At 36.5% G+C, this 21322-nt stretch overlaps 2 protein-coding genes across 3 annotated transcripts in view; both read right to left on the reverse strand.

Annotated features, from left to right (window-relative positions):
- Nucleotides 1–133: 133 nt before the first annotated feature.
- The window catches only part of fdps (farnesyl diphosphate synthase (farnesyl pyrophosphate synthetase, dimethylallyltranstransferase, geranyltranstransferase)), an 84688-nt gene continuing 63499 nt past the window's right edge, over nt 134–21322 (reverse strand). The window contains exons 1-10 of one of the 2 annotated variants that reach the window (XM_055209753.2): nt 4316–4472; nt 3586–3741; nt 2926–3066; nt 2711–2791; nt 1944–2066; nt 1682–1770; nt 1390–1462; nt 1230–1307; nt 944–1078; nt 134–837 (exon numbers count right to left, since the gene is read on the reverse strand). In XM_055209753.2, coding sequence (XP_055065728.2) covers nt 637–837; nt 944–1078; nt 1230–1307; nt 1390–1462; nt 1682–1770; nt 1944–2066; nt 2711–2791; nt 2926–3066; nt 3586–3696 — 1032 coding nt within the window. In that variant the 5' untranslated portion in view covers nt 3697–3741; nt 4316–4472 and the 3' untranslated portion in view covers nt 134–636. Of the gene's footprint in view, nt 838–943; nt 1079–1229; nt 1308–1389; nt 1463–1681; nt 1771–1943; nt 2067–2710; nt 2792–2925; nt 3067–3585; nt 3742–4315; nt 4473–21322 lie in introns of those variants that run through there. The other variant, XM_073871992.1, reaches the window with a different exon arrangement.
- LOC129448616 (uncharacterized) lies at nt 17615–21062 on the reverse strand. The gene has a single exon (XM_073871986.1). The coding sequence runs from the start codon at nt 21050–21052 to the stop codon at nt 18971–18973; it is 2082 nt and encodes a 693-aa protein (XP_073728087.1). The 5' UTR covers nt 21053–21062; the 3' UTR covers nt 17615–18970.

Here is a 21322-nt window from a genome sequence, read left to right on the forward strand (position 1 = left end):
GGTATCTAAGGGGTTTACAATTTACCATTGACATCTTAGCAAACTTTCCCTTATGGAGGCTTTTTTAAAACCTATTATTTTACACAAAATATTGATTTAAACCAAAATCTCTAAATGCATAGATACATGAAAATATTTGAGCAAGTTATTTATTAAACGCATGTTGCTGCCTTTCTATAATCCAACATTGAGGGTTACAGTTGTGATGAGGAAAGAGATCACACGACCAAAAGTTGACAGACAGACCTAAGTTGTAACAGAAGTGGTAAAATTGTGATACGCCCCAAAAAATACAGAATTATGGCTCTGGTAAAGTCTTAAAATGTACAAATGTATATTTTAAGGTATAAGAAAACCAACATATCAGACTCAGAATAGTTGTATCACTTCATATCACACAGCTGACACTGCATGCACGTGTTTACCTGGAATACAGGTTACAATATACTGAATGTTTTAAGAGTCTCTAAACCATGTGAACAGATTTAAAGTGCAGATAAAATCTACTATATCCAAATTTAGATAACAACTAAAATACCCCACATAGCATTTCACTGACTCGAGTTTGTGTGCCTAAAACTCGAAAATACTAATCTCAGTATCCATTCAAGTCCTTTCTGTTTACATATCCACACTTCATTTGTTCCTCCTATATATTTTCTTTGCAAAATTAAGAAAAACAGCATGTGGCAAATTCTTGGCGTGAAGCTGGATGAGTTTTTGAAGGCGCTGATAACTCTCCTCTTCATGTTGGTGGTATCGGATGGGCATTTCCAAGGTATCATACAAAGCCTTGACCCTTTCAACACTTTCAGCATCGGTATGCCCATAACAAGCCTGAGAGATAAGGTTATTTAGATTAGTTTATTTTAATAGTGAACTGACACTGATTGCAAGCCTAGGATATGCAAGGAGGAGTTGGGACTTTGTCACACTTTCTCACCTGTAGTTCTGCCCTCTGTTCTGCAGTCATGATGCCCAGCGCGCTTACCACCAGCCAGCTGCATTTGTTGTCCTGGATATCTGTGCCAATCTTTCCAGTCACTGCGGGATCACCATAGCAATCAAGGTAGTCATCCTGTTAATGGGTGAAAATAAAGTGTGTGCAGCAATATTTTTCATATATGTTTGGAGTCATTCTGTTAATGACATCAAGATACTAAACCTTTACTATATTACAACCAGGAAATGTGAAATTCTATATATCTGAAGATGCAAAGAACTCATACCTGTATCTGAAAGAACTCTCCCATCTCAAGCAAAATTGTTTTTGCATTATTGTGTTCAGTCTCATTCTCAATTCCTGCCTGTATTCAATGATATAAAGACCACAGATTATTTAGATAAACATACACAAACACACATACGCCAAACACATCCAAAACTCACCATGTACATAGCTGCAGCCACAGGGAGGTAAAAAGAGTAGAATGCTGTCTTATATCTCACAATGGCTTTGTACCTGAGAAAAAACGCTGTAAATTAGTCAACGACAATAAACCAGCAATAAAACTTTGTTCGATCATTTTTTTAGTTTAATGTTAAGTCTAGTGTTGGGGTCTTCAGCTCCAACCATTGCACCAGCCTGTAATTTTACATTACGGGACACCCCGCTCTAAAGCCCCTTATTCTTTCCTTTGTCCAGTTCCATTTACATTTATGAACACCCTCATCCTCTTACCTCTCCATGGTGAAGCGGTCAAGGTCCACTTTGTGTGGTGGTGCAGTCATTAGATCTAGTGCTTGACCCAACTCTGTCTGGAAAGATACCTTGAAAGAAGAAGTTTTAAGATTAAACAATGCATCTAATAAGCAATATCCAATATAGAGGGGAGACGAATCATATTTTACTATGGTATGGTCGTAGTGTGCAATGATTAGTTGTGTATAAACGTGTACATGTTAGTTACAGCATTTTAATTAATTAAATGTGGGTGGTTTACCTCAGTAAAAAGCTCCAGCAGGTGAATGTAGTAGGGTTGTTTTCTACAATGTCTGCGAAGAAGGCGATAGATGGCCCCCTCCAGAAGAAATGCATCATTGATGGCATCCAGACCAATACCATCCTGATATAAACAGAGTAGAAGTTAACAAAGAAATGATAAACTGCACACAAAAGATATATACTAATAAACACTTAATCTATAACATTAATCCATAATACAAAAATGTGGTAGTACTGAAGTTTCTGTTAAAGGTAGCATTCTTTATCCATCTTAGTATGTGAATTAGACACATAAACTTATAAGGGGACATGTACGCATTTAAACGGCAACTTTGGGCGGGTGTCAGCTTTGGATGAGACTTTTGTTCTGTTTATCAATCGTTAAAAGATGCGCCAGTTGGATGTTGTGATATTTGTCCTATCCCTCCTCCACTGTGATTGGACGGCAGAGAAAAAAGTGACATTGATGAGCAAAGTTAAACACTTTGAATGCGAAAAAAACCCGGCAAGCACCGATGCTCAACGCTGACAAAACCCACCAGCTGCTGGTGTTTTTGAACAGCGTGGCGCTTAAAACATACACCGGTGTACACGCCCCCTAAGATTAGACACTTCTCAGCTATCAAAAAATTAAAATGCTACATTGTAGAGAAGCATTGTATCTTTAAAATTATGAGATGCAGTCAGTTTGAACATATTTTTACACTCTTTCTTATTTAAATTTAAGCACCATCAACATTCTCACTAAAAACACAAGTCAATCACCTTCTTATACCAACAAGGTTGACCCCTTCGTGTCACAGATGCATCCATGATGTCATCAGCAACTAGGAAGAATGCCTGAAGCTGAGAAGACAAAAAAGAAGAAAAGAATGTACACCTCCAACTTTTTAATGCTATAATATTACACTTCAGTCTCCTCAGGGGTGGACAACTGTATAGCAACTAAAATACAAAATAAATGTCGTGCCTTTACATACCAGTTCAATGCACCAGCCAACCAAAAGTGCACGGTGAACTTCATCAGGAGAAAGCTCAGATGGCGAGACCAGCTCCCGTAAAGAGCCAATCACAGACAAGCCTCGGTTTCTCTTGCCTCCAGGGGCATTGTACCGAAGCACCTAGAAAAAAATAATTTATGCTAAATACTTAACAACAAAAGCAACAACAAAACTAACAAACTAACATTTCTTAAACCAAAAGGATAAAGAGCAGATTTTCCTAAAAATGGTCAAATAAATCCAGACTGAATCAGGTTGTGTCTCCTCTCCAAAATAATCTGTTATTTCAACATTTAATATTAATGTGCTATGCAGACATTTGGTGGCTAAAATTACAATTAGTCATTTTCTATGATTTTAAATAAGGCTGCTGCAGTCGTCATTTTAATTTCAGTCATAATCTATGCTTCTCTAATGAAAATTCTTCTCCATTTATATACTGTACGTGCCACAATGTTTCTCTTTTTTTAAATACTGTATATTATATTATTTATTTCTAATTTTCTAAAACTTGTTTTTGTGTAATGTTGTTGTTGTACAATGCGGGGTTGAGGGAATGTAATTTCTATACTCTTTATGTCTTGTACATTCAGCAGAATTGACAATAAAGTTGACTTTGAAAAGTGAAGTTTAGTGCACCTCTCTGAGTCTGTGTAGGGCATCAGATAGAAGTGGATCTGTGAAATCTTGCTCTGTAAGTTCAGACACCAGATTGTCAAACTCCTTGTCAAAGAGCTGAGCATCACCCATTATTTTCCCCTGCTGCAGGACACTGTTACTGCCCCTGCTGTCTCCCTGAGGTAAAGAAGATCAAAAAATGACAGAAATGTATGTGTAATCATAAATTAAGGAGAGATTAAATATGACAAGATACCATTATTGTTGTAAACTGGGAGGCTATATTACAGTACCCTGGTTTTATGTAAACGTTTGTGTTTTTGCCTGACCAGATTACAGTATTACATTATTTTATAAAAAGTCCAAGTGATGGGTCATAATAACTAACATAGTTACTATAGTAGTTAGTAAATAACTATTGGAATCTTAAATATAATCTTAATCTATAAACTATAATATAACAATAATCGAATAGTCCCGTAGATCACTGGCTATTTACAGTGATAGCCTTAAACAGTGGAAAATAATTTGTCAGATTAACAGTTGATAAACTCACTATGTGCAGTCTTTAAACAAAAACTGCTAACTACTGAGGCGATGCAGAAAAAGCAAAGAACACTTTCAAAAAACATTGTTATTGTGTGTTGTATGAGATTGCTAGCTTAGCTTAGAAAGTAACTAACTGTAAACCAGTATTATAATAACACTTTATGTTCTTCTACATTTTTCCAATACGTTTATTTTCACTTACCGTTACCAGCGGGTCCTTGCCTTACACTACCTTCCGTGACACATATCTGGGTGCTTTTATTTCACCTGTCGTATGCTAAAGTCAAGACGGCCCATAACACAGAAGGCGTATCTCATATTGTAGTTTTTCAGTTCATTTGTGGCTGTTGCAAGTGTAACAATCAAACTACAACTACCATAATTCCTTGCGCATGATCTGTTTCGACGTTTATGGAAGGGCTCATATGACATCTCGGCCGTTCATTGGTTAAAGCCATCGAACGAGGATGGGCTCCAGAGATATCAACCAATGAGAAGAGAATTTGCCGAGTCGAGGGTGGAGTCAATATCATTGGACCTATCAGACTTTACAAAGGAGTGAGCTTAAACACATGACGCTTTGCTGTTATTTTTCCTACACTTGCAAGTTTACATTGCTTTTTTGTAATACATGTTGTACTAGAATGTTTTGCTGCTGTCCTGTTCACATTATTGTATGTGCATATTTATATTTAGCTCGTGACAACATGCCCCACTACTGTAAATTCTGTTTTGCAAATTCTGTTAATATCACTACACTTGTCCAACGTTTTTTCAGTATGTAATGTTAAATTTTATTCCATGGTATCACAGCAAATTCTTAATGCAGATACATTTCTGTTCTTGCTATTATTGCAAAAAACTTTTATAATTTTCTCTTATTTTCCATGTAAGCTGGAAAAGGGCATGTTCAGTTCTATATGAAACCTTTTATCTATCATATTATGTCACATACCCTGAGAAAATTTTATACTGTTTTAATAGATTACAGGTTTAATAAAAATGTGCAAGAATGATGTTTATTCTATCCTGTATATGCTACACAGTTAATTATTGATTTGTGAACCAAACCAATTCCAGAATTATGTAAAGAGAATGTAAAAAATTTAATTTGCTTTTGACAATAAATATTGCAGTTAATAAATGACACACATTTTTAACAAATGCAGCAGTTTGTCCCCTTAAAAACAACAAAATCTTGCATCAGCCAGACACACTCTTGACACAGACAACCGTTTGCTTAAAAGATAAGTTTACCTTCAATATTTAGTTGAATTTGCACAAATTTATGCCTGTATGTTTAATTGTTTACACAACAGCTTAGCATTAATATATGGATAATATTCACAAATATGTTTCTAATTTAAGAGGCTTTAAATGAGGTGTTTGAAACCAACATACAACACAATATTGGTAAAAACTCCTTTAAAAAGTGTTTTTTAAATTTTATTTAAAACCATATAGTTAGCAATATAAAAATTTATAAAAATAAAAAAAAAATTTTTTATCATGGGACTTGTTGTTTTTCTCTAGGGGGACGTCTAAAGGACATTTCTTCTTAAAGGGATAGTTCAGCCAAAAATGTAAATTCTCACTCTCACTTTGTTACAAACCTGTATAAATTTCTTTATTCTGATAAACACGAAGTAAGATATTTTTAGGAATGTTTAACCAAATCGGTCATGAACCACATTCACTCCCATAGGAAAAGAGAATACTATGAAAGTGAATGGGAGTCATGAACGGTTTGGTTACAAACATTCCTCAACATATCTTCCTTCATGTTCATCAGAACAAAGAAATTTATACAGGTTTGTAACAATATGGAAGTGAGTGAATGATGACATAATTTTGGATGAACTACCCCTTTAATGTTTTGTAGTTATAATTGTGAATATTTTTAGATTACTTAAGTTAATGTTGCTCAGACATCTTTTCATAGTCTTATCTGGTTAAGTTCATGTGTGCTTTAGATTGTTTTGTTAATATATGTATGTATGTATGTAGGTAGGTAGGTAGGTATAGACCCTTTTACAGCTCACGTGATCAAATAGCCTGCGCATGCATTTTGGCAACAGAAGTGTTATTCCCCATTGGTTCTAACGTGGTAGCAACTCAGAAAGTTTATTAAAACGGTTTCCCAGCATCAAAATGTCTGGTTGTTGTGTTTGGTTGCACTAATATAATATACTAATATACGTATATATGTATCTGGCAACTTTATTTTTGGCCATCTGCTAACGTCTTCTATCCACTCAGTACACGGATGGATCTGGTAGCTGTGTTGAAAAAGTTAATAAAGTCAACTTTTTAAAATAACTTTCTCTGTCTGTGTTGCTTCACTGCTGATTCTTACAATACTTCCGTTGCCTAAATGCGCGCGCATATGCAGCCACCTCATCATTGTGTACAAACAGTAAAAGGGTCTATAGATAGATAGATAGATAGATAGAACTTGAGAATTTGTCTTTTGTCTTCTGCTATTCTGAAAAACTTTAATTTAAGAAAAACATATTCATATTGTTTCACACCACCTCCCTCTTTGGTTCCCAACTGAGCAAAACTAGGTTGCCATTGTTGCTCAATAAGCAGAAATGGGAAAGCAAAATGTATAAGTGATCTGTTACAGCATTCTGCATTTATTGTTTTTAACAGGTTTCACAGAAAGTATTAAACAACCAAACATAAAAGCTGCGAAACTACAGCTTTATCATGGTTTCAAGTGTCCATCAAGTATCCTTTCCATTACATGACATTAAAGTCACAAATAAGCAAGCATGCATACATATGATATTTTAAACAGTTCATGTGGTTATACTGTATGTGATATGTATGTATGTATGTATCCTTTCCATATAGGTGACAATGGAGTCAGAAATAGACAAGCATGCATAAGGTAAGATATTTTATTTGGTTCATGTACTGTATGTAATTTGTCACATCGTGTTTTTCCATTGAGTGACAGAGTCAAAAATAAGCAAGCGTGCATGTGGTTTATTATTTTAAACATTTCATATTTAGGGGTCAAGCACCAAAGGTGCTGAGACACCTATTGGAATTGTCAGTATTATTATTATTATATTTCCCCAATGGGAGTCTATGGCAGCCCTATGAACCGTACATAGGAAAATGCTGAAAAGTCAAGTGACCAAAAATGGGGTCTCTAGCACTAACTCTATAGCGCCACCAGCAGTACAAAAATGCAATGTTCAAATGGTTATAACTGCTGATCCGCTTGATCTATGAAAATTCTACTTAGTTCACGTGATTGCCCTCCTCATGCTTATTGTTTTTAATGCCTTACAGTAAAACTCCACCCATTACAGTAGCGGCCATTTTGAAATGTACAGTATTCCGTTTATTCGCTACTCCTCCTTCAAATTTGGTTCAATTGTTATGAAATTTGGCACAGGTGAACTTTCGAGTGAGTCGCACAGAAATGACTGAACAGAATTTTGATATTTATCTTTGTTCAAAAGTAATAAATGCGCAAACTTAACGAGGTTGACGCAAAAATGGTTCTGAAGCTGTAGCTCGGTCATTCTTTGATCAATTTAAATGAAATTTGGTACACTTCATGTGGACCATGAACTTGGGGTTCATGCCAAATTTGGTGACAGCGCCACCTATGGGTCATTAGATATGAAAATAGGCTATTTTTGCCCATAACTTCTGAACTGTTTGTCAGAAAATTATGATCTTGATGTCTATGGATTGCTTACCTCATGCTGCATCTGTCGATGTGTATTATGCCAGGTTTGACTAAACCGCCTGTCCGCCATATTGAAATTTCACATAATTTGTTATATTTTTTAAACTGTTGGACAAATCTGCGCAAAAATCGGTAGGAAGCTTCGGAATGATGTCCTGAAGGTACCTGGGAAGTCAGAGTACACCGCCACCTAGGGGTTATGAACAGTTCTTATAGAACTGCTTATAACTTCAGATTTCTTTGTCTGATATACATTTTCTTTGTGAAATTGTATTCACTGGTTTATGCCAATCGCAACAATACCTTGTTTGTCATTTTTTATCATTCTGTTCATGTGTTATTGTAAGGCATATGGTAAATGATTTTTTCGCTGCTACTTTTACAAATTTTGTTTATTTTATGCCAGGTTCTGCTAGTAAAATGTTTGGAGCAATCCGCACAGACGTGACTGAACAGATTTTTCTGCTGCGTGTCAAATTTTTGAGAAATACCTCTGTAAAGCGGACCATGCCTGTCATGCTGTCCCTTTGTCATATTAAAAAGAATCTGACAAAATTTGCCCATGTTGTTCATTATTGTACAAAATGTTCTTCACGAATTTAGTGCCATTTAAGTTATCTGATTGCCCTACACTTTGTATTTCTGTTTATTTTTGCTTTGTTGTGTTATTTCTGCACTTTCAGTGATTGGCATGTCAATGTTTGCAGCTTTGAAGCCTCTTTTCCACAGCCTTTCAACCCATGATTACTCAGTGGCACATGCAGTAAGTGCTGTGCTTTGGGAACCTGAGTTCATGGGTTCGAATCCCATGTGCAGTGGTTTTTTGTCTTAACTTTTTTTTTCACTTAAGTTTTGTGATTTTCATACTATACATTGTATTTCAGTTATTTGTGCTCTCTGTTGTCATTTCTGCACTTTTGGTAATTGCTGGATATCAATGTTTACAGCTCTAAATCTCTATTCTATAGCTTGGACACACCAACTCAATGGTTTAATCGTTTACTCAGTGGTGCATGCGGTTAGTGCCGTGCTTTGGGAACCTGAGTACATGGGTTCGAATCCCATGTGCAGTGGTTTTTTGTCGTAACTTTTTTTCTCACTTAAGTTTTGTGATTTTCATACTATACATTGTATTTCAGTTATTTGTGCTCTCTGTTGTCATTTCTGCACTTTTGGTAATTGCTTGATATCAATGTTTACAGCTCTAAATCTCTATTCTATAGCTTGTACACACCAACTCAGTGGTTTAATCGTTTACTCAGTGGTGCATGCGGTTAGTGCCGTGCTTTGGGGACCTGAGGTCATGGGTTCAAATCCCAGCTCTTACTTTCACTTATTGAGATTTCCTTTTGTGTTTCCTTTAACACGTTCTTCTCGACCTGTCTGATTTCCACACGTGTTATATTTTTGCCATCTTTACTGTTGTTGCTCTGCACTGCAGTGGTTCTGCTCTGCATTTGCTTTGCTTCGGGTTCGGGCTCTGTATTGCGCGCTTTCTGCGCTTTGCGCATTTGCTGCGTCGTGTGGTTTTTGCTGTGCTTTGGGTGCTCATTGCGCTGAAGGTGCTTGGCCCCGCAATTGCTGCTTGCAGCTATATTGTTATATAGTATGTGTCACTTTATATTCAAAATATACAAGACATTATAATATATTGTTTTGCTATTCAGTGACATGTCATGTGTTACTTGAGGTGTGTCCCACATTGTTTACATCCTCAGACAGACATTTACACAATTCTTAATCCTGTTCCAAAAGTCTCTCATATTCTCATTGTCTGCTTTGGATGGAATGTATATTATTTATCTTCTGTTTGCAAACTAAAGCAATAAACCCCAAGAAGCAGTGGGTTACCAGTGCATTTTATAACAGCTAAGGTGTGTTGTTAAACCCCCTTAGCTGTTATGAAATGCACTGGTAACCCACTGCTTTGCGGGGTTTATGGCGTTTATAAAACGGTTACATCATATGCATAGCAGGGTTTCACTAAATAAAACACAAATAAGTTGTAATTATATTAGTACAGATATTACTCTTCCGCCAAACAAAGTAGTTCCTCAGAATCAAGTGAGACTGAAACAGAGCGCAGTTCCCAACCAACACAGACGCAACAAAGACACAATGAAAATATGATTAAAGATTGTGGTGTTTATTAAAGCAATAAACCCCAAGAAGCAGTGGGTTACCAGTGCATTTTATAACAGCTAAGGGGCATTGTTTGCGGAGTGCCTAAACCCTGTAAGACAATTTCCTGAATAAATATAGCACCTCCCCAAAGGATACTGCATGGGGGCAAAGTGAGTGCTCGGGAAAGCAACTCTCTACGATTCACAGTGGACTTCCCACTGAGAAACATTTGGGTTTCAAAGACACACCTTTAGGGTGTCATACATTTGTATTCTTATTGTCTCAAAGCAAACTGTATCTGAAATGCTACATGCACAAAGAATCTAAAATCTGTATCTTATTTGTTTTTCATTGAAATATCTCATTGCAAGTGGTTACAATGGTCTCACCCATATAACAACAGAATACAATGTTAAAGTATATGTGAAACTTCATTCAATGTTAATAGACACCTCCCATTCTAAGCATAAACCAATCACCCACTGTATACAGATTAAGGACAGCCCTTAGATCTACAACAACCAATCAGTACCAAATTCCTATATGCTTTGTTCTCTGGTTATTTAAGGAGATGTGTAGAAGATTTAGGCGGGACTTTCAATATCTAGAAATGCACCCCCATGATGCTGTATCTTTGATATAGCATCATGTATTTTATTTTATTTTGAGGAATCTGTAACCAGATCTTCATCTCCTCACCAGGTATGCAATGGTTTTTCGTTTGTTTTGTATTTGAATTGGAATGTAAATTGGCTTCTGAATTATGTTTTCCTTACCTGGTTAATAAATTGTTATGTTTGATTTTATTCTGTGTTGCTCGGTAAATGTTGACACTGCAAGTAATACCGTTGTATCCGTAGTTACAGTAAGGACAGAAATCAGGCTAGGATCGGCCCAAATCCCAGTTAGATAGTGAATAATACATCAGCTGAGGATTTGTGAGATACGACTAGCAAATTGGCGTTAGTTTAAGTGTACTTAGAAGCGTGGAGGCTGTGTTTCCGTTTAGAGTAACATCTCTGATTACTCTAAATAGGGTAAGTCTCAACCTCTGTTTATTTCAATCTTATTCTATTCATTCATTTTGATTAGAAATAATTATTGTAATAATTAAGTGTCACCTCTAAGGGGACTAAATAAAGTATGTTTAAAGTTGAGCACGCAGAGAGCGGCCGCTTAAGCGTATAGTCCAACCTCTGGCAGCGACCAATACTGATTCGCTTATGACCGTTGACCAGTATATTAATTATGAGACCCGTACTAGGATCATGTGCGACTATGAGAACCGAATGAACGAGTGTAATACCAGAGCTTTATCAGAATAAATAAACAAACATCCATCTAAATTCTGTAAGTTTTAAAAGTAATACTCAATCCAATTTGTAATATAATATAAACTAAATCTTTATCTTTGGAGTCAGATAAGAGATAATAATACAAAATTACATAAATGCCAAAACGTTACCTGCAAGCGCCGGAAAAGACCGAACGCGCTATTACCCTTCGTTTGGATTCCGTCGTTGGGCCAAACGGATGGATGGGGTCATATTTGGACCCCTTACAAAGTGGTGATCCCGACGTGATATTCAACCAGTGAGAAACCTCATCAAAATACGATTGATGCGATCCCTGGAGAATAAGAGTCTTTTCATGGAGCTAAAGGTTTGAACTTCTTCTATTTCTTCAGCTGATGTGGTTGAAAGCTGTAAATCCTGGCCAGAGATGTCTGGCCACATCAGACAAGACAGCAAACCCTGCAGAAAAGCAATCTAGAAAACGGAGGATGGGTGTGAAGACATTCAAAGGCCATTTTACACCTCACAACACTATACCATCATGAATAGACATGGCCTCAAAATTTGCAACACTAATTGTTAAGAGATAAAATCCAGCCATCTTCCAGACAAACACTGACTGTACAGCACACACATTGACTAAAACAACCTCGTAACACATTTGGAATAGACGTAAAGTCTATCCAGACATAAACACTACACACCATACAACATAGTCCAAACTTAACACCACATTTAAAATCAACACTCTCCTGTTACACAAACAGGGACATCTAATCCAACACAAATTCTAAGTGATATCATTCACACCCATATTAGCAAAACTACAACATTCATAAGAAACTTACATGGCAAAGTCACACTTTGATGATTATGTTTTAATTGCAATAACAAACTTACTGTCTAAATCTCAAATCAATAATCTGACTGTTGTTGTCATAAGTGAGGACAGTTGGTGCCCTGATCCTCAACTTATCACTAAACAACAGCACAAACAATTTTCAAGAATCAATCAAACCACTTACATCTCAACTCCCAATATCAAATGTGACTTAGCCAACATATCACACACACACACACACACACACACCTATATAAGTATTCACATATCTCTACACTCATACACCTACTTAAACACACAAACACATTGAAATCTGAGATTCTAAATCTTCAAGTGTATGGACTACACATACTCATAAACATGCCTATACACACATGTACATACAAATACAGATACATACACATAGGCACATACCTGCACACATAGAAATCTAACATGAGATTCTGAATCTTCAATTGTGCTCATGGACTCAACATGTTCTGAACATATTCTTAAGATAATCTTAGGCCTACAAGGTGCTTATATTAAGAGAATTCAGAATTCCCTCGAAACATTCATTATAGATGTGTGTATGGAACGATTACACAATTATGTGCCTATTATGATTATTATTATTATTATTATTATTATTATATATGGTCTACAATACCTATACCTAAATTTATTATAGCAGTATTTTACTATCACTATTATTGATACACCCTATAGTATGCATAACCAAAATTTTATTTTAACACCTTCTGTTTTTTTTTATTTTATTTTTTATTTTCACATGACCCAATATGCATACCTGTATGTTATTTTAACACCTTTTGGTTTTTATTTTTCCACATGACCCAATATATGCATACCTGAAGAAGGTTATTTTTACATTTTCTGGGTTTTATTTTATACAATCTATAACATGCATACCTGAAGATCATTTTAACAATTTCTGGGTTTTATCTTCATACAATCTGTAACATGCATATCTCAAGGTTATGTTAACATTTCATCTTCTGGGTTTTATTTTTATAATATGCATACCTCAATGTGATGTTTTTATTGCTTTAACCTGATCTTTTGCATCCTCTCCTTCAATATCCAGAGACCAAGTACCTTTGAATTCAGCTAAACTCCAAATACAACAGTGGGAAAGAACTTTGGTAATTTTATATATCAGATATATTTGACCTGGTGAGACCGTACCACTTGCACTTTTCACATCAAGGTATCATGTGTTATGTTTTTATTTATTTTATTTATGGTTTGCCCTATGAATCTATTGATAATGTTGCTGAGTCTATCAGTATTGATCAATGTTCAATCAATGAATGGTCCTTAAGATGTGCAGGTGTTTTCACACAGTGATGTATTGTCAATGACATGATCCCCACCTGACGATGTCTGAAATCAGAGATGATCACCGTTCAGAGGTGACAACTTTCTTCAAATGGATAGAACGTCTAAGAACAGGTGGTTTTTCGCAAAAGAATGGGACATTCATTGAACAAAGCACACGGGCCTTGGTTGACACACTGAACTTGAAAACTACGAACACTACAGAGATTGGACACCACCAAGAGCTAACATCTTACTGTATGTTGATCCCATCGGGACTGTTATGTTCTCCGATATGATCAAGCGGCGGAGCTGTAAGATAATTTCCTGAATAAATATAGCACCTCCCCAAAGGATACTGCATGGGGGCAAAGTGAGTGCTCGGGAAAGCAACTCTCTACGATTCACAGTGGACTTCCCACTGAGAAACATTTGGGTTTCAAAGACACACTTTTAGGGTGTCATACATTTGTATTCTTATTGTCTCAAAGCAAACTGTATCTGAAATGCTACATGCACAAAGAATCTAAAATCTGTATCTTATTTGTTTTTCATTGAAATATCTCATTGCAAGTGGTTACAATGGTCTCACCCATATAACAACAGAATACAATGTTAAAGTATATGTGAAACTTCATTCAATGTTAATAGACACCTCCCATTCTAAGCATAAACCAATCACCCACTGTATACAGATTAAGGACAGCCCTTAGTTCTACAACAACCAATCAGTACCAAATTCCTATATGCTTTGTTCTCTGGTTATTTAAGGAGATGTGTAGAAGATTTAGGCGGGACTTTCAATATCTAGAAATGCACCCCCATGATGCTGTATCTTTGATATAGCATCATGTACTTTTATTTTATTTTGAGGAATCTGTAACCAGATCTTCATCTCCTCACCAGGTATGCAATGGTCTTTCGTTTGTTTTGTATTTGAATTGGAATGTAAATTGGCTTCTGAATTATGTTTTCCCTACCTGGTTAATAAATTGTTATGTTTGATTTTATTCTGTGTTGCTCGGTAAATGTTGACACTGCAAGTAATATCGTTGTATCCGTAGTTACCGTAAGGACTGAAATCAGGCTAGGATCGGCCCAAATCCCAGTTAGATAGTGAATAATACATCAGCTGAGGATTTGAGAGATACGACTAGCAAATTGGCGTTAGTTTAAGTGTACTTAGAAGTGAGGAGGCTAACAATGTGTTTCCTTTTAGAGTAACATTTCTGATTACTCTAAATAGGGTCAGCCTCAACCTCTGTTTATTTCAATATTATTCTATTCATTAATTTTGATTAGAAATAATTATTGTAATAATTAAGTGTCACCTCTAAGGGGACTAAATAAAGTATGTTTAAAGTTGAGCACGCAGAGAGCGGCCGCTTAAGCGTATAGTCCAACCTCTGGCAGCGACCAATACTGATTCGCTTATGACCGTTGACCAGTATATTAATTATGAGGCCCGTACTAGGATCATGTGCGACTGTGAGAACCGAATGAACGAGTGTAATACCAGAGCTTTATCAGAATAAATAAACAAACATCCATCTAAATTCTGTAAGTTTTAAAAGTAATAATCAATCCAATTTGTAATATAATATAAACTAAATCTTTATCTTTGGAGTCAGATAAGAGATAATAATACAAAATTACATAAATGCCAAAACGTCACCTGCAAGCGCCGGAAAAGACCGAACACGCTATTACCCTTCGTTTGGATTCCGTCGTTGGGCCAAACGGATGGATGGGGTCATATTTGGACCCCTTACACTTGCATGTACTTAGAGTCAATAGTATGAATGCAATCTCATATATTTACCCTGTAAACAGTGTGTCAAAATTCAGCATTTATTATCATGTGCATGTTTTGATGTGGCATGATTTTACAGGGACGTGCACAGGGGGGTTGCTCAGGTTGCCCGGGCAACTGCCCATATGCCCTTCTCGACTCAAGTTGCCCTTCCGAGGTGGACATTTTTTTACTTTTACTTCGTTTACATTGTGCAGCGTTCCTTCGTTACTGTATTTGAATTAATTACGAAATTTATATTTTATTATTAAATTGCTGTCTCGTGTTTCTGAGGCGAATTAATGACTCGTCTGAGTCGATGCCTTACAAAGTGTTGCAAATAAATGAGTCTTTTGAATCGATTCTTTACAAAGCAAATGGGCCAAACTTTGAAATGGTTCGCGAATCAGTTTGAATGAATTGTTCAGATCGCTGCAAACACGGAATCGTCTGATGCTGTTTTACTCGTAGCCTATGTATAAACACGCAGAATATAAACAGTTTTGGGTGACGTGGATATGAATTTACCAGTCTTTTAACTAAAAGCAGAACTTCACACATGTACCCGCCATTATATACGCGTGACCTGTTCGTCGTCAAACACAGTTAAACGCGCGCAGCCTCCAGAAAATCCATCGATGATTGACGTCTGATTCGCTGTATACTGTACTGATGTAAGTGATTCTCACAAAACACACGTGACATGACGACATAAGAAAACATGAGTTTTGTCTAAAATCAGTTTGTATCATGTAAGTGTAAACTGTCAATGTCCTCAGACCATCTTAGGAGATTCTAACTTTATATATAGTGAATGCAAAACTCTTATCAGTTTACAGTCTGATATTTCAGCTATAAGCTACATCAACATTGAGACTAGAGTTAATTTGTAATGCTTGTCTATTCTGTGTTTGTATTCTTTTTTCTGTACTGTTTGTGTATGTTGCAGTTTTACACATAGGCCTAATGTATAGACCGTTTCAGCAGTAACAACGTAAACAAGCAGCTGTCGCGATCCGCACGTAACCTCCGGTAAAGTCCGCTAAGAATAAATAACAACAAAGTTCTTTAAACGTAGTTTATTTATATTACAAGCAAAAAAACAACGCATAGATTACCTAGAAAACCAAAACATTTGTTATTTTCGACGAGGCATTTGTTCAAGAGATCAGTTTAGCAACTAGTCAGACCATTAAAAAAACGAAACCGGAAGTAATGTTCGGATCCAGACGTGTATCACGTGCGTCCGATGAAACCGTCTATAAGTGCCCTTCATAAGTATTCCTCTGTTTGCTGTGGAGTCAAGAAATGTCTAAACATTAAAAGATGAACATGATACAAAAGTACAGAATCTGTCACATTATTTTTTATGGGCACTGAGCTGTGCCCTGATTGATCCTACACATTTTATGCTTTTCATGTGTAAACAGTGTAGGATCAGTTTGATTCACTTGTGTGCATTTGGGTACAACACATAAGTCAGCATTTAATGCTGTTGTTCTTTGTTGTTAAAGCATGTATGTGTTGAAACATAAACAAAGATTAATAAAATGTGACATTCTAAACTTCTGACATACTGATATGTATCTTACCAATATCTGGTCTCCACAGCAAAAAGAAAAATGTTGTCTTTACTGTTTTGATACTTGTGGAGGGCACTGTATTGTGGGTGTGTGTGCGCGTGCATGTATGTATACCTAGATTTATTTTTTCATCAGTAACTAGTAACTCGCTACTTGAGTATTATTTTCATTGCATACTTTTTACTTCTACTTGCGTAATTATTTCTTTACTCACTTGTACTTTTACTTAAGTAAAGTTATTGGCTACTCTTTCCACCTCTGTTAAAATCTTCATAAATCCAGGCTGAGTTTGCCACGTTAGCCTAAATAATTAGACAGATAGCAGCTAGCTATCATAGCTTGCAGACAAGCAGCCTATAGGCTACTATTTTTTTTGGCAGGCATTAGGCAAACACGGCCTATATGAAGGACTGAGAATAACAGGGTCTTTATTAAAATCACCAAACATAAGTTTTTTTTCAGGGGGGTGCCCTTTTTTTAGGACGGAGCAACTGCCTTTAAAAATTCCTGTGCACGTCCCTGTGATTTTATATAATTGATGTATTTATGATGATTGTCTTTGCCAAATTTTATTGTTAATTTAAGTAATATTAAAGCAGTTATTCAACATCCATATCTCATTTGAGTAGTGATTTGTTTTATTTGCATAATATAGGTTACAACATTCTGCATCATTTATTGATTTTCCATTAAGTGACAACAGAGTCAAAAATAAACAAGCATGCATGGTATGCAGGGGCGTAGCACAAGGTCCCGGGCCCTATGCATAGGCAGTCGTGATGGGCCCCCCCCATGTTTCCATTTTAGTTTCTAATCACTACATGAACAAACTGTATGATAACCAAACAAGATTTGATTCAGTCATATTTTATTTTGCTGAATGCTGAAGGCATTACATTTTTACATTACTTAGAACATTTATTTTTATCATGCTACATTAACAAAAAGCTCCATTCATAATAAAAGGCAAACAAAACTTCACTGTCACAAGTCATTTTTATCTAGAGAAAAAAGGCAAAACGAAACAAATGCTATTGCTTACATGCTATAGCCTAGCTTCCTCAAATGTATAGCTTATACTGAAATTTATAAATGCCTCCTGGCGTTTATAATATAATGTTGACATGATATGCACCAAGCTAGCTATGACACTGATTAGCCTATTATTGCTTATTTTAGATATTATAGCCTATTCATTTAAAAATAAACATGTTTTTAAATTAGGCTATTATAACAGAGTTTTGTATGCAAATAGCATTGTTAGTATACAGTTTATTTATTTAGCCTTTCACCTCAAATTGCATGAAAGTCTTTAACCAAATTATCATCTGAAAGTGTATGTTCTGCTTTTTCAATGGGTTGTCTCAGTTCATTTTTAGCATTAATAATCGCGGGGATATTCAAACAGTTTAGCACTATAGATTTCGTGTTCTAGTTTGTCCTAACCTTTCTTTGAAAGTAAGTCCGTCACAAATCGTTTCCCCTCTTGTTTCCTTCTCCTGTCTTTCCTTTCTTTTTTGGTGGCCTGATTTAGCTTTCTTGGAGAAAGCCAATTCAACCGCACCGCAGAAATTTGCGCACCACCAGACGCTCAAAAACGTAAACAAAATGCGCGTGCAGATGGACTAAACCATTTGGCGCATTAACAACGTGGGACCGTGAGACTTTAGATAGTTTATACTTATACAAAATGTAGTCAGTCAAACAGTTATTTAGCCAATACATTAACTTTACATTTCATCTGACATTCATTATAAAATTTAATTAGGAAATGAAAATATCCAGGTGAAATAAATTATATTCCAGACTTTTCAAGGGCCCTCTCTTCCCTTGGGGCCCTGGTAATCAGTAATGGTTTTACCCCCAGTCCGACGCCCCTGATGGTATGTTATTTTACAATTTAAATTGATTATGTGTGATCAATGTCACTGTATAATCAAAATAGGCTACACACATTGTAACATGTTGTTTTGCTTTTAAACGATATATGTGTTTGGTATTTGACAAATCTACTGTGTCCCATATTGTTTACATCCTCAGACATTTCCAAATTCTTGTTTGAAAAGTCTCTTAAATCCTCATATCCTTTGGATGGACTGTGTGTTATTTATTTTCTGGTAATGCATACTTAGAATTTCTTCAGTTTTTTGACTGAAAGGATCTAATTTGTTGATTCAGCATGTGCCATCATCAGTAAAATGCTGCTTCTTCTTCCTCAGTGAATCCAGCCTGAACAGCCTCTTGAATTCTTTTGGTTTCCTCTGGAGGAGCAGCGGGAAGAATGGCCAGCAACTCGTCATCAATCTGTTGTTGTCTTGCAATGCTCTTCCTTTCAAACTCCTCTTTATTCTTCAAGACAAGCCCTAAGATGCCTTTTTGGGCTGCATCACAAGACTCCTGTAACATCTGTCGTTCATGCTCAAATTCTGGCTTACTTTTATCCATGGCCATCAATTTGCCCAGTGAACTCACACGGTCCATCAGGTACTTGTTGGACACATCTGTGTATGTTCCAGAGATCATATTGACAAGACTTGCAATGTTACAAGCTTGGAACGCTTGAGTGTAGAGCAAATCTTTTGAAAATAGCTTTGCATTGTAGGAGAGGGCTTGGGTTTTCTCAGATGTTGAAACAAAGTTTGTTAAAGTTTTGCTAAGGCTAGTTTTGACAATGTTGGAAACCATCTGAAAAAAGTGAACCATCTTCTCCCATTGTTCCTTCACTCTGCCCATGGCATCCATACCTTTGACCAGCATCTCTGTGGTGGTTTTGAAGTCAATTTCCTTTAGTTCACAGTTTCTCATAGTGACCAGAATTTCAGTTAGCTCCTTTTGGTTCTTTTCTAGGTTCTCCACACACTTTTCATAGGTCTCCATTGTCTTGTTCTTCTGAGCTCGGCTCTGCTCTATGGCGAATCGTGCATTATCTGTTGCTCTCTGTGAAGGACTTGTGCACTCTGATCTGTTTTCAGTTTTTAACATCATTGGAGGTTTTGAAGAGATGGCTGGAGATTTTGTGGTGTCTTTGCTTTTGCTGTCAAAAACACGGGCTGAGTTAATTAATTCCAAGACCTCCTCTACTATCTTTATGTTTATGTCTTTGTCACATTTGCCTTCCGGTGCATATTTTGCTAGTTGATTGCACATGTTAATGCCCTTTAGGCATAACATCTGGGCTTCTGACTTTGCTTTGCAGTCATTCATTTTCCCCAAATCACTGTTGATTCTTTCAAACTGATTTGCAATGAAATCAGACTGTGTAGTTTTCTTCTTCTGATCATAAAGTTTTTTCCAGGCAATGTCCTCATCCTTATTACTCACATCCATTAGTTCTTTGATAGTCTGTGCACATTGTAGAATTTCAGCAGACTTACTATATGAGGTTATTTCATCAACCGCATCTCCTACAGGTTCCTCACTTCTAAGCTGGCTTGCAGTATCAGCAATCTTTGTTACTGCACCACACGCACTTCTCACTGGGTGAGTTATAAGAGATGTCACTCCAGTAACAAGGCCTGTTAAACTCTGTGTTAACCCACCAACTATATCCATAGCCATCATATTCCATCCAGTAGGAAGAGAAGCCATAGCTTTATGGTAACTATCATTAGCGCTCTCTAGTTCTTTCTCCAAGGCGTTAACTGCCTTCTTTGTCCTTTCCTGGGTTTCTTCTGCTGACTGCTTCCTCAGTTTGCTCTCCTCTATTTTTTTCTTGATTGCTTCCATCTCCTCCCCATAAAAGTGCTCTGCATTTACACATGCTTCTAGTAGCTCTTGGATAATTTCGATGACATGCATGAAACGCTCTTTAGTATTGGTAGACAATGTGAGACATTCATCTGCAATGTGTCGGATATTGTCCAGCTGATCAGGAAGATGTGCTTGAACGACCTCATCATTATCTTGAAATAGAATCTTCACAGATGTCTTCATGTAATCTGGAACTTGGGCAGTATGGAGACGAATTTGGTCCATGCTTGTATGAGCTTCATTGAATGCCCACCATCCAGAGTTACACACTTGCATAAGGCTAGCTCGAAAGGATTCTGGGTATCTGATGTGTTTGTAACCACCTGCGGGGGGATTTTTATTGATAGAGAAATCTGTTGCAGAAGAGATGAATACCAGTTCTCCCAGGATTGCTATGGATAGCGGTGCTGGAGTCAAATACTCTTCCCAGTTGGCATATGGCTGCATTATAAGTTTGGTTTGGTTCCTCATGTCCTCAGCAGAACTTAGTGTTTGAATAGCCTTTGAAATAGTGGAATCCATGACTTTTTCTGTTCCTGTTCAAAACAAACAGAATGATAAAGAAGGATATTGTGATTTGTGTTTTAACATGATGCAAGACTTGTTAAGGGACCTTTTCCCACATTGCTTTAAAGTGTCAATGAACCCCACTCTCAAAGTTCAAGTCTAACTTGAAATTGTTTTTACAAATTGCAACTTAAATGGACATGGAAAGCTGCAAGTAGAAGAAAGGGATGTGGGAGGGCCAAACAACTGTCATCTGTTTGTGGACACCAACTATTTATCAGATGT

This window comes from Misgurnus anguillicaudatus, chromosome 10, assembly GCF_027580225.2.
Source record: "Misgurnus anguillicaudatus chromosome 10, ASM2758022v2, whole genome shotgun sequence".
NCBI classification, from domain to species: domain Eukaryota; kingdom Metazoa; phylum Chordata; class Actinopteri; order Cypriniformes; family Cobitidae; genus Misgurnus; species Misgurnus anguillicaudatus.

Bases quoted from the DNA above. Each gene is read 5' to 3' on its own strand.
- LOC129448616 (XM_073871986.1), bottom strand. From the start codon at position 21,052: ATGGATTCCACTATTTCAAAGGCTATTCAAACACTAAGTTCTGCTGAG.